At 41.2% G+C, this 13132-nt stretch overlaps 2 protein-coding genes across 3 annotated transcripts in view; one reads left to right on the top strand and one right to left on the bottom strand.

Moving 5' to 3' along the window:
• Window positions 1–5569, top strand: part of ajm1 (apical junction component 1 homolog) — a 28867-nt gene extending 23298 nt beyond the window's left edge. The window contains exon 2 of the mRNA XM_058618221.1: window positions 1432–5569. Within this exon, the coding sequence (XP_058474204.1) occupies window positions 1486–4758 (3273 nt within the window). The 5' untranslated portion in view covers window positions 1432–1485 and the 3' untranslated portion in view covers window positions 4759–5569. The remainder of the gene's footprint in view (window positions 1–1431) is intronic.
• A 4410-nt stretch (window positions 5570–9979) lies between these two features.
• mapkap1 (MAPK associated protein 1) overlaps window positions 9980–13132 on the bottom strand; it is a 15719-nt gene continuing 12566 nt past the window's right edge. For both annotated transcript variants that reach the window (XM_058616903.1, XM_058616904.1), the window contains exons 10-12: window positions 12791–12928; window positions 11258–11355; window positions 9980–11016 (exon numbers count right to left, since the gene is read on the bottom strand). In XM_058616903.1, the coding sequence (XP_058472886.1) occupies window positions 10894–11016; window positions 11258–11355; window positions 12791–12928 (359 nt within the window). In that variant the 3' untranslated portion in view covers window positions 9980–10893. The remainder of the gene's footprint in view (window positions 11017–11257; window positions 11356–12790; window positions 12929–13132) is intronic.

The following is a 13132-nucleotide window of genomic DNA, read 5'->3' as shown; positions in this document are numbered from 1 at the left end:
TTGCTACAGCTTATAATACGATCATCTGATACAACACAAGTTTCGATGTGCGTAACATTTGCATTTTAAAATCACAATACTGAGCTAGCTAATAACAATGTAGCCACGTAACGTTCTGAAATGCACAGTGGATTATTAAAAGACAGCATGAAAAAATATTTTTTAATCCCTGTATGTGACTTCGAATGAACACTAACGTAACGTAGATTAACAACGTTAATGAAAATTTACCCAATAAGAAGATAGGAGGCTTAATTGCTTAACTTAACTACTTTTGTTGAGTTGATTTGGGTTAAATTATTCTAGTCTTCAATAAGACATTTTGATTTAATTTACAGATCTACATTTAAGTAGGAATCCTCTAGATACTGGTGTGAATAATGTGGGAGGAATAAAGTGTGACTTTTAAGCTACACAGCCCAATCACTGTGTGACTCACTTTTAAATAACCATTGTGGGATGCTTTCATACAGATTTAGACTCATGTGTTTATAATTGGGCATATGTTTGATGCTGCTGCTATAATTGAAGACAGCATGGATTCAAAACTCATCAAAAGAGGATTTATTTATACTACAAAAAACAGAATAGTTTTGTTCCATTCCATGAATGACGTTCTAACCTTTGGAACTACAGGAATAGTCAGCATCTCTGAAGAACCTCTAAACTTGTGGGTGATTTGAGTGTATTTGAGATTTAGGTGAAATTGGAGTTCAAACTTTTTATGTCTAAGGCTTATTTTAATAATCTGTCGATACTTCATTTATCGACTAGTTTGGTCCATAAAATGTTAAAAATGTTGGAATGATGATGTCCTTAGATGTCTTGTTTTGTATCTTTACTCATTTCTTTGTCATATGGAGCAAAGAAACCAGAAAATGTTCACATTTCAGAAGCTGAAAAGTCAGAGAAACAACACTCAAACCAATTAATCGATAATCAAATATTTGACAATTAATTTAGTAATAGACTAATAATCAAATATTTGATTAATCATCGCAGCCATATCATAGCAGTGTTTAGATCTCATGTCTCCTAGCAACATTCCTGCACTGCACGCAGGAAGTGATTTGTCTTATGTCACAACAGATGGAGAAAGTTGAGACATGTGAAAACACTAAGAAACGTCCACAAAAGGTTTCAGAAGTGAACTCTGATGCTCACAAAAACCTGGTTGTTAAGTGGTTTGATGGGATAAACACATCATGCCCCCGCCCGCTCTGCTGCTGTATACACACAAACGCTCCTTCAGTCCGGTCTGGTAGTTTTGCTTGGGCAGAAGGACGCAGCATACAAATAATGTTTTATCGGTTGTGTTTATGGAGACCAAGCAGATGAATATGTACATTTATTCTTCATGTATAGTTGCTAGAATCATTTTTTATTGCCCACACAAATGTAACTGACTAAATGTCTTTGCTCTCTTTCCAGGCAACATCAACATTAAAGCAACTTGATGGAGAAAACTAGAGGATTCCCTTTAAGATGACACGCACAGACCCGCCTGACCTACTGCTATCAACTGTGCATCGAGATATAAAAGTGATTCCCATTTCTTCACATTACAAGTCCCTTCAACCCTCCAAACAATGTGATTCTCTAAATTACAACACACTGGAGGACAGTAAGAGTAAAGTCAATAAGAGGCACTGCCATACCTTTGACTATAAGTCATTGGAGTACCCGAGCTCACACCAATATTCAATGGAGTCCCCATACAGGAAAGCTGAAAGGCACGCAGCCAACCAAGATGTTGCCTGGGATTCCTTGGGCCGCCAACAGAGATATCGCTTTTCTGCTCCAGACATTTTTAGCCATAGGTTGACTTCTCAACCAATGGCCGCTGATATGGCAAGTGAGGTAGTTGTCCCTGAGCAAAAAAGAAGGACCAGGTCAAAAAGTGCCCCTCGGGTCCAGACCAATCTCACCCCTGTGTCTTTTGAAAGGTGCTCTTCATCAGGGAGGAAGGGAAGGGAGTACCAAAGGGCTGCAAGAGACTCTCACTGGAGACAAGAAGAATCACCACGCAGGGAATCATCGTACGCTGCAACAAGGGCGCAAAAGCACGAACTACATCCCATTAAGTTGCAACCGCAAATGGGCGACAGCAGTAGATATTCACCTCACTATGCTGCCGATACGACTGAGGATGGAGGGATGGATAAACCAGCAACTAGCCCTCATGTCAGGTGCCGGATGGACATCAAACCGGATGATGCAGCCTTACATCATTCTGGACAGAAACAGTCTACACCACAAATGGACATTCCGTGGCAGAGGCACCACAGTGCAGGGAGTAGGAGTCTGACTGTACCACGCCATTTCTCCTACTCAAGAACACCAACCCCCACTGACTCATTAGGTCCAGAGAGTAGGCAAGCTTATCAATATTCCCGCAGCATGCCAAACACTTTCTTACAATCCATGGATATCCCCTCACAAAGAATGCCTCCATCGGGTGATTACTACGGAAGGGAAAGAAGAGCTCACTCGAGTCCCAGTGTGCCAACAAAGTTCTTTTATGCAGACAACCCAGGGCGATATGTGACAACTGTTCAACCAACCTCGTACTATCACGATGAACGTTACACACCGGGACAAGCATATACTCCCAAAGTGCAATATGTGCAAGATCCAAGGACTCGAATGGTGCATGCTGTCACTACAAGACCTTATTATCCTGAGATGGAGTCCTATCCATACTCTGTGCAAACAGGGTATCCCAAAACCTACACAGCAAATGAACCAGGGCCATACATTATACAGACACCTCCAACTAGAATGTTTTATGGGGACGATCCAAGGTCTTATCAAATCCAGACTGCTCCACCAAGGTTTTACTATCCCAGTGATGTGTATGCAATGCCACCCGAGCATCACGTCCCAGCGAGGGCATATTACACAGAAGGTCGAAGACATGCTCGAGTTATTCAGGCTCAAACAGATGACTGGTACGGCTCAGAAGCCTCTGGTTATTCCACTAATCCTGCCTCTTACGTATCTCAAGTCACTCCAACCAGAGTCCGGCAAGAGCCTGTGTTAGCACATTGGTACACTAACCCGTGTGTAGAACCTCAAAGAATCAGCACAGATTCCAAATCTTACTCAAGGTCCTGGGACAATATTCTCAACTATCATGGAGAGAAGGAGCAACCTCCTCCTGTGCAGCGGCGTCAGAGCTATGATGATCTTCTTGACTCCAGGAAGCCTGCGGCAGACGCAGCTGACAAGCCAGAACCAGTGGTTGTCAATCTCTCCAGTTCCCCAAGACGCTATGCAGCCTTATCAATGTCTGATAACTCACTAATTGACAAAAGTCCAACAGAGACTGTAAAGAGCAGCACCAGTAAACTCTGGTTTGTCACTCCAGAGATAACAATCACTGACAATGACATTCAACCAGGGAAACTTAATAAGGCTGAAGGGCGGTCTGCCAGCTGGGATGTTCTTGACTCCAGAAATATCAAGGGTCCAGAATTGTCTCAGTGTGACTTCGAAAGCGCAACCAAAGAGAAGACACATGACAATGCCTCACTACAGCAAAGCCTAGAACAACTTGACGAGCTTCTTGCAGATCTTGTGACAGACTACAAGCCGCCGAGCAGAAGGGCCAGTGAAGACATTCTGGATCAACTCAAGAAGTTAATTGACGAAGAGGAAGCAGCGTCGCTGTCCAGAAAGAGCTCAAAGGCAGGTGCGGAGGAACCGCCACCTCTTGACAAGCAGCCAACCTCGATACGAATGAATCCAGATGCTTTTCTAGATATGGATGCAGCTAGTGACGCTATGAAGAGTGCAGATGAGTGTTCCCCAGATCAGAGCCCAGACGAGGACGATGCAATGATGTGCTCCAACAACAAATGTCGGAGGACAGAGACCCTTTTCAACGCTTGCTTATATTTTAAATCCTGCCACAGCTGCTACACCTACTACTGTTCCCGTAACTGTCGCAGAGAGGACTGGGACATTCATAAAGAAAGTTGCTTGTATGGAAGAATGGGCAGCACATGTCGTCACATCATCAAGCACTGCCGGGAGACTGTAGAAGTCCACAAAGCCTTTTCACGTATAGCAAAAGTCGGCTACCTTTCTCGGGGTAGAGGAGTTCTCTTTCTTGGTTTTCCAAATCCAGCCTCATCCAGTAATTTTCTGCAGTATGGTTTGGATAGTCTACATATGTCTCCTACCTACCTATCTCTTCGGGAGCTTGATAGCTTCAGGGACAATCTGGGGGAGTACTGCAAAGAGCTGCAGCAAGCTGGTAAAGAGTACGACCCAAATGAATGCTTCATCCTGAATGTATCCATTGCTGTAGGTGAGCAACTGCCCGATGGGCCATCGCCAAGGAACCAAGCTCCAACTGTGAGAAAATATGCAAAGGTCGCCCTGGCCTCCTTCAGCCCCGAGCGGAAAGTTCAGAAGAAAGAGAGTGACATGGAAACGCTGATCCTCACGCCACCGCCTGGAACGGCAGATATCGACAAAGAGGGAGAGGAAGGCAGGAAGGCCAGGGAAATCTGTTTCATCAACATACAGCGAGAGCTGAGAATCCGAGGGGTTTTCCTACGCCACGAATATCCACAAGTGTATCAGCAGCTCTGTGAGTTTGTGGAAAGTAACAGAAGGTTCACACCCACAACCATCTACCCTATTGATAAAAGGACCGGTAAACAGTTCATGTGCATGATTATGGCTGCCTCCGAGCCCAGGACCTTGGACTGGGTAGGCACCCCGCATCTCCTAGATGACATTATTTAAGTGCGTCTTTTGTTGTAAATATATATATGTATAGAAATACATATATATTGTTACACATATTTATATATCAGTCCAATCAGAAACATTTGCAGATAAGTATTTTGTTATCCAAATGATATATATTCATGCCTGCTTGGTCAGTATTAGTCTTTATGAGAATAATTCCTGTCAGGTGGAGAATGAGTACATTACATTTTCGTTTATCCGCCACAAGTCGTTCATCTACTGTAGATCCTGGTCATGTACTGTTACAACACATTACATACACTGATTGTTTTTATGTGTATGTTTTTCATAACTCTGCCTCTTGACAGTGACAGAGTCCGCTGGTGAAAAATGACTTATTTTTCATACACATACTTCAATGGTATACCTTTCAGAAAATGTGATTATTGTTTATTTTTTTAGTTATGTAAGAAGTACTTTCTATGCAAAGTTACATTATGACTCATATTATATTATATTATATTATATTATATTATATTATTCTGATACATACAAACTTTTACTGGCAACGGAAATCCTCATCCTAAATAAATAAATAAAAGTGAAAGAAAGAGATAGTCGTGCTACTGTAAACATATATAGAAACAGACATTAAGTCTTAATGTTACTTAGGTAGAAATACTATATTGAAATTTAAAAATGTTTTGTTCCATTACTGAGTCTAATGTGCTTTGGAGACTAACTTTAGTAGTTCTTTAATTCTGCAGAGCAGGACTAGGAGTGATGCTGATGCAAACTCCACAATGGATATTAAAGGGGTAGTTCAGTGTTTTCTTTGAAGTGCTGTTGTATGGACACAGCCTGTGTTCAGTGCTGTCACTGATGACATGACTGCCGTGCAGGGACAGAAGGGAAAATGGATTTCAGCCACTTTACAAAATACTTACCAGATCAAGTCCAGACCGGCTTCGGTCTACAGTTCTTTAAGAATATGTTCTGTGCTAAAAACACAGAGTTTCTCAATGAGCTTTGGTGTCAGAGAATAAAAATGATAAGATATTGTCGACCAAGGTGTCAAACTCAAACGACTTGGGGGCAAATGAGCAAAGTCTGGTCAAGAGGGGGCGGTTCTAGAGAAAAAAAGTGGGTAACTGAGCTTAAACATGTCTAGAAACACATGTAGATAGAGTTATGAGAGCATTTTGTGAAATGGCTTAATGTGATCAGTGACAGTGTCGATACCTCGTGCGATCGCACATCGTCACAAAGCCTGAACTACCTCTTTGAAATGGTGCCAGTTACCAGCCACACAGTAGGTGTCGGCATGTACTGTTCAGTTTTAAACACTGTGAATAGTAACTTATCTACTACGAAAAGAAAACTTGGTGTAATACCAAAAAAAAACATGCAATTTCTTATAACACTGAAGTTGTATTTTTGCAATATGTTTGCAAATTAAAAAAAAAGAAAAAAGAAGAAGATCTGAATTAGCAGCAGGAGTTATTGTCCTTAGAACAAAATGAGCCAGATGTGGCGCAGTAGCTATTATGGTACATTCAATGCTTGAAGGTGGCATTTGTTGTGTATTTGTGCTGCACTAGATTTTATTACGTGTGATTTAAACTGCCCTGCAACCTCCTTTTTGGTTTAAGCAACTCACCACCACCAACACCACCACCACCACCGCCGCTGCCTTGCTCAGTGGTCGCAGAAACATTGATCGACTCAGCCACTCGTCCTCTTTGTTCTTTCTTGTTTTGATACACAGTGCAGTTTGGGTTTTATTTTGGTAGCAATTTAAATCCCGATTTCCTGACTACACGCCACTGATGATTTGAAACGGATGAAACTGACTGGTACAGCGTGTGAGTTGCATGTTGCAGATGAGTGTCCTTGATTTTTCCCTTTCAAGCGTGATGGACAAACGTTTGTCCATCGTGAGCTGCTCCATGGAGCTGACCCTGCTCCTCATGTAAAGTGGGAAAGATGTTAAACCGGTGGGCCCCTGGGCACAGACTGGAAAAGGCCCCCCGCCCCCACCCTACCTACCCTGTACAGCAGTACAAAAATTAAGTAAAACACATTTTGGTTGTCATTTATCTCAAAGATTCATGTGCTATTTGTCAGGCAACACCTGGCTAATAATAAAATAATAATAATAATAATAATGTGATTGAGGGGCCTTATTAGACCTATCACATAACATAGCCCTAAACAGATGTCACATAATAACCTGTGGTATTCGGCTGAGGGGCCACAATAATAGAACATATCCTGTGGTATATGATTGAGGGGCTCTATCATGATATGATGTCACATCACATAACCAGTGTTATTTGGCTTCAGGGCCAGATGAATAACATAGTCGTGAAGATATCGTGATAGTAGCACCGAGGCTTCAGGGTCTCCTGAGTCCTTGGGCCCCAGGTAATCCATCCTTGGATATAAATATTAAAAGGCTCGTTTTGTGGTAAATGGACATTTTTACGACACTGGACCTTTAACTAAGCTAACTGGGACGTACGAGTGACTCCAAACTGTCGCCATTTAAAACAAAGACATGAAGGAGTGTTTGTCAAAAGTTGAATAAGCTGTTTCCCTGCAGTCATCGTCCATGTTATTTTCCCCACTTTAAATCAAACTTATTCCTTATTCATTCAGCTTTTCCAGAGTTTTCCAGGCAACATATAATGAAACTTGAAGCACACACACAGTATGTGTTTGAGCATCTGTTTGGCCGTGCTGTACAGATCCAGTGAAACGTCACTGGCTGCATGTGATTCTGTTTTTTTTCTATGATCTCATTTAACCGGTGATCGTGACTTGCTCGACGAATGGACTCGTGAAAGTGAAAACTACTATGCTGTGTAAGTAGAAGCCACTGAATTTTACATACCTATTTTTATTTTAGGTTTTTTTTGGTCAACTGTTCAAAAGTTAAAAAGAGCTTGTGTCAAAACGGCAACAAAGACCAGACCTCACGTGTGGAGAAGAATCCTGTAATCTTGTATTTTTTTATACTTTCAACGTACGTGTCCGAGTGTGTCTATTTATAAACCATATCTAATAAATGGAATGAGAACTCTGTTCTGCTGTCTGCCACTCTCAATCTGTCATGTCTTCAAGGGGATGAGGGAAAGGTACTAGAATAATATAATATAGTAATATACAGCATATATATTCTGTTTCCCCTCATGTGTACGTATATATATATGTATATATATATATGTATACATATACAGTATATATATATATACATACATATATGTATATATATATATACATGGTATATATATGTATGTATGTATATATACATATATATATATATGGTTAACTAATCATTAACTTCATCATTATGGTTAAGTGTAAGCCTATAAAATACAATGTTCAAATTTAGTTTGATATGAATAAAAATAATATATGTGAATATGACTTTTATATTTAAAGGTAATATTTTGCCACAGAAACAAAATGCTTTAAAGTTCTTACATTATTAGAATTAGAGGCTGATGATGTTATTGTGATGTGTACATGTGGCTCGTCATGGCAGCTCACAGAAGCTCACACAGCTCTGCAGTTTAAATGCTCATTAAGAGTGAAGTGGATTCACTTTTAAAAGAATCTGTTTAAAAGGTAATGTAGCAACATAATGAGTCGCTATTACTTTTAAAACCAGGAAATAAGTCAAGTCAAATCACTTATCTTCATATATACCCCAACATCACAAACACAGATTGCCTTGAAAGGTCTGTACAGTGAACAAAATGACAGAACCCTCAGGAGGAGCCGCAGTCGGTGTCACATGTACAGAAACATCACATTTACAAAGAATAGAAACAAAGAAAGCACAGAAACAGAGAGTAGGGAGGTTAAAGGTCACAACAGTGAATTCAACCAGTATCGTGGTACTAACAGTAAATAAAGTAAGTTAAATGATTTGTTAAAGAAGTAGTAATAACCTACAGAGCACTGCAAAGGCTGGGCAGGTCTGTCTGTCTGTCTGTGTGCGTGTCTGTCTGCAGGGACCTCAGTGGGACCTGATGGAGCCGCCAAAGATGAGATAAACTTCCCTGTCATTATTCTGGGCACTGACCTCCATCAGTCCTACATCCCTGCACACAGCACCTTCGATTTCATTGAACCTCCCCGGTGTGTGTGCGTGTGTGTGCGTGTGTGTGCGTGTGTGTGCATGTGTGTGTGTGTGTGAATGTAAGCCAGGCAGCATCAGCAGTGGAAACAGAGCAGCCTTCATTGCTCTGGCTCAGTATCAAGCCGCTCGTCTCAGCATCTTTTGTGGCTGCTGGGAGTCTCACAGATAAGTGCAGCACATTAGGGCCCTGCACTTCATTCAAGAGACCACCTCAACTGGAGCCAAGTGGCCTGAAAAGCCACCAGTGTGTGTGTGTGTGTGTAGATTCTGAAAGAATGTAGGCCATGTCAGTGAAAGAATCAGAGGGGCCTCAGTGTGTTCGCTGAGCTCTCTCCTTCAGTCCACTCACTGTGGCCACGGTCAGAGTGGACTGCGTATGCTTCCCAGAACATTTCACGGATTGAATGGACTTGAATTTCAAGTAAAAGTAGAAAACAGGACGCCACATTTAAAATGAGACCAACACAACAGGAAGAACAGGAGAAAAACGCAAATCTCGCAAATCAAATCAGGAGGTAAAGTCCACAAAACCTACAGTATATCACCCCTTACCCACTAGTGCTACCCAACTCGCCTCGGCACAGCACGGCACGGCACGGCACAGTGATTTTGCTTTTCCATCAGTGACGTCTTCAGAGATTGTCACAGGAAGAGGCGTGAGCAAGACGTCCGACACAAGAACCAGAGCAAACAACGCCGAACTGTGGATGAGTTAAAAAGACTGAACAATCGTGGGTTCATCTCCAACAATTACCAAGGAAATGTCTAAAATAATATATAATAAGAAGAAATACAGTCACTGGTGTTTGGTGTCAAGGTCAGGCCGCTCTGAGTTCTCACATGAGCTCTGCAGTGTTGATTTTGGTGCGATACTGCCCCCTAGTCCTGATCAGAGAACAAGCAGGAGAGTGTAGACCCCGAGTCTCAATGGGAAAACCTGTATAAACAAAGGTGAAATAAGACGAAGCAACACAATGTGTTTAGTTTTACTTTCTTACAAACAAAAGAAAGTCAGGAATGTTCAATGTTTTGTTTTTAGAACCTAACCTTGTGTTTTAATGAACCAACTCAGCCCAGTTAACTTGCATAGCCTTGTGTCTCACATTAAAACAAAAACAAATTGAAAACATTTCATTTAGTTTTTTATTTACACAAAACTGCTTTTAACAAACATTTCCCTGTGGAGACTTGAAGTCTTCCTGATGCAAAAGGAACAGATATTTTGAAGCCCTGTGATTGTGATTTAACTTAATTGACAAAAGCGATGAAAGAACAGCTGAAAGTGTAGATTGAGACAATTAACTCCTCAAGAAAATGTTTACTGACGTTATAAACCAAGTTAAAAATTGTACTTCTCTTTATGAACAGTGAAGTCTCCCCCTGGTGGCCAACCACGAATTCTGCCGTTTTCAAACTGGACGTTCACCTGCGACCACAGTAAATGTGTCTACAGTGTTTTTGGGTTTAAATGTTGAAATTCTTACTGTTTCACAGACGTCTGTAGTGTTGTTGAACTGTGACACTACATTTCCCAGCAGTCCTGTAACTTTAAAGAGCCCCAGGAAGTAAAACCGAACATCGTCACATTAATAAAGGTTGAAAGAAATTGGAACATGGAGTCAAAGCAGTGTCAAGGGTGTCTTTCTTTTTTTAATCCAGACTTCTATGTCATGTCCTAAATGTAAAAGTCTATGTACAGTACATAAAAAAACGTGTTAAAACTACTAAAGATGGAGGACAGAAGCAAAGACATAGCAGGTAGAGCTTTGATTTGTCTGTTGAAGCTGTACAGATCCATCCTTGAGGACGGAAGTGAATAAAAATAAAGAACTGATGTCAAAACATCAGCCGACACGTCCCACATGTCCTCTGTCTCCCTTAGCTCGTGTGTGAGCTTTTCAGCTGACGTGGACACGTTTCTGTGTGGTCCGTTTCCTGCTCTAATCTTCTCCAACTCGACAGTCTTCTCCATCTCCCATTTCTGTTTGTTTACTTCTGGCGCTGCGTGAGAGCGTCACGCCTCGGCAGCTTCAGTCTCACTACGGACACGTCTTCTTCTCCTTCTGGAAACTAAAGCTGGTCCGGCGGCTCAGTTTACGCTGCTTTTGGGCAAAGTATTCAGCCCGGCAGGTGCTCGCCCGCGACTCAAGGATATAATTCACCTGAAAATGAAAAACAGTCGGGGTGAACCAATTAAAAAAACGGGTTTAACGAACAAGTTCTTCTAAAATAAATCACCATAGCCTGGAGCTGCACAAACATCTTTGTGATGTAAACTTAAGTTTAAATGATAAATGTTAGCAAAAGCTACTTCTTTACACATCACAGACACAGAACAACAGGACAGGCTCATAAAAGGCAGAATCATGAAGAACGGGGAAGCAGGACCCGGTCACAACTCACCTTCAGCACGATTTCATTGACTGTAGAAGCATCAGACTCAAAGTAGAGCGGCTTGTAATCGTGGTTGCTGAGATAAGTGATCTTAAATATTGCATGAGCTGGAAGACAGAAAAGGAAAAACATGTCATTAAACAGCAATGATGCAGCATCTGCACCTATCAACCCCTCTGTCCCTGTTTCTACATCTGTGTGTGAGCCGAGGGAAAACATCACAGCCCCAATTCATCATCACAACTTTACCATGACTTTCCCACAACTCAACCTTTGCCTTCCAATAAGACACAGGAGCTGCTGGTGCTCTGCTGCCTCCATCAGTACGTTTGTGTCACTGAGATCAATTTGAATGAAGGATTTCAAACACCAAAGTAACAAGACGACACACTTACTGGTGGATGCAGCAGTGGATCAACAACTCCTGTGTGCTGTGATGTAAAATCAATCAGTGAGCGCTTTTACAAAGTCACACAAAGTTTCCAGTTAGAGATTTTATTAGGTTTTTTTCCTCGTTTCTCGGCTTGCAGCCATGTTTTCAGTGTCTGTATCTCCCAGTGACGCTGGCCCACTGGGGTATCACGCAGAGAAGTCCATATTTTAACATTTCTATATGGGATGGGAATATTCTAAACTGGGGCGCATGAGAGCTGGGGAATGTAATGCATGGTTCACTGCGTGTTGAACCGTCATCACTTCTGCAGGATCTACAGCAGGGCTACTCAACTGCAGATATGTTTTTTTAACAAAATAAAAATATAATATAAACATTAATAATAATAATTTGGCTAAAATAAAAGGTTCATAGCAATTATAGCAAATACATTGCTGCAAGGAATAAAAATAGCCAAACATAATACCCGTATGTTTCACTTTAATTTGACATTAGAATCAAATCCAGACAGCAGCCAGTCCACTTTACAAGTGGGACAGAGATGGTCATTCAAGAGACATGCAGAAGTTAAATCCCACGCCAACAGACAAGAAGCATTCAAACACAGTGATTGACATGACGTCACTTAACTATGTTGAAATGATGCTAATAGTAGCTGGACATTATAAGAAAGTTCCTGGATGTAAGGGCGTAGGTTTGCATATGGACAGTAGGGCCGTCAGACAAATAGAAAGGGCCGTATCTGGAGAAACTTCAAGATGCATTCAAGAAACCTCATAAATTTCATCACTTCTGCAAACAGACATGAAGTTAAGTCCACTGTGTGTTTCCCCCACTGGGGGAGGAATAAAGTCATTCATTCATTCATAACTGAATGCAGCTGCTGCCACCTTGTGGTAATAGATGCACTACAAACCACTGTAGTAGACAGATTTCTTTTTATAAATGCAATCATTGACAAAATAATTGATTATTGCCTTTTCTATATATTTCAAATAGTCACAGTAACTAATCGACTTTTTAACTTATACTCTAGTTATTACCTCAGTAAAACAACGGTTCAAAAAAATAGTACTTGAGTATTCCTTTGAGGTGAGACGCACAAAGGAGAATGGGAATTTAAATATGTAATCTGGTGGGACACTCACTGGGGCTTCTCTCCTCTACGAGGTCACAGGCACAGAGGTGGTCCGAGTCAATAGAGATGGGTTTCTGCCGAATCCAGAACTTGGTACTGGCCTTCTGATTGGTTACAGGGTCAATCTCCACCTTCTCTCCTGAAATGCCTGAAAAACAGTGATGTATGCAAGTGTTAACTAAAAGATAGATATTGTGACATGAGACGAGATATGGTCTTCCATTTTGCATATCGTCATATCACGATCAGGTATCCGAGCTAACGTCTTTTCCTGGTTTTAAAGGCTGTTGCATTGATAATCACATTTATTATACTGAATAAATGAGTGACACATACTAAATAATATATTGAT

This window comes from Solea solea, chromosome 19 (assembly GCF_958295425.1).
Source record: "Solea solea chromosome 19, fSolSol10.1, whole genome shotgun sequence".
NCBI classification, from domain to species: Eukaryota; Metazoa; Chordata; class Actinopteri; order Pleuronectiformes; family Soleidae; genus Solea; species Solea solea.
Note: the sequence above shows the minus strand (reverse complement) of the source record. Positions and strands in the feature narration are given on the sequence as shown.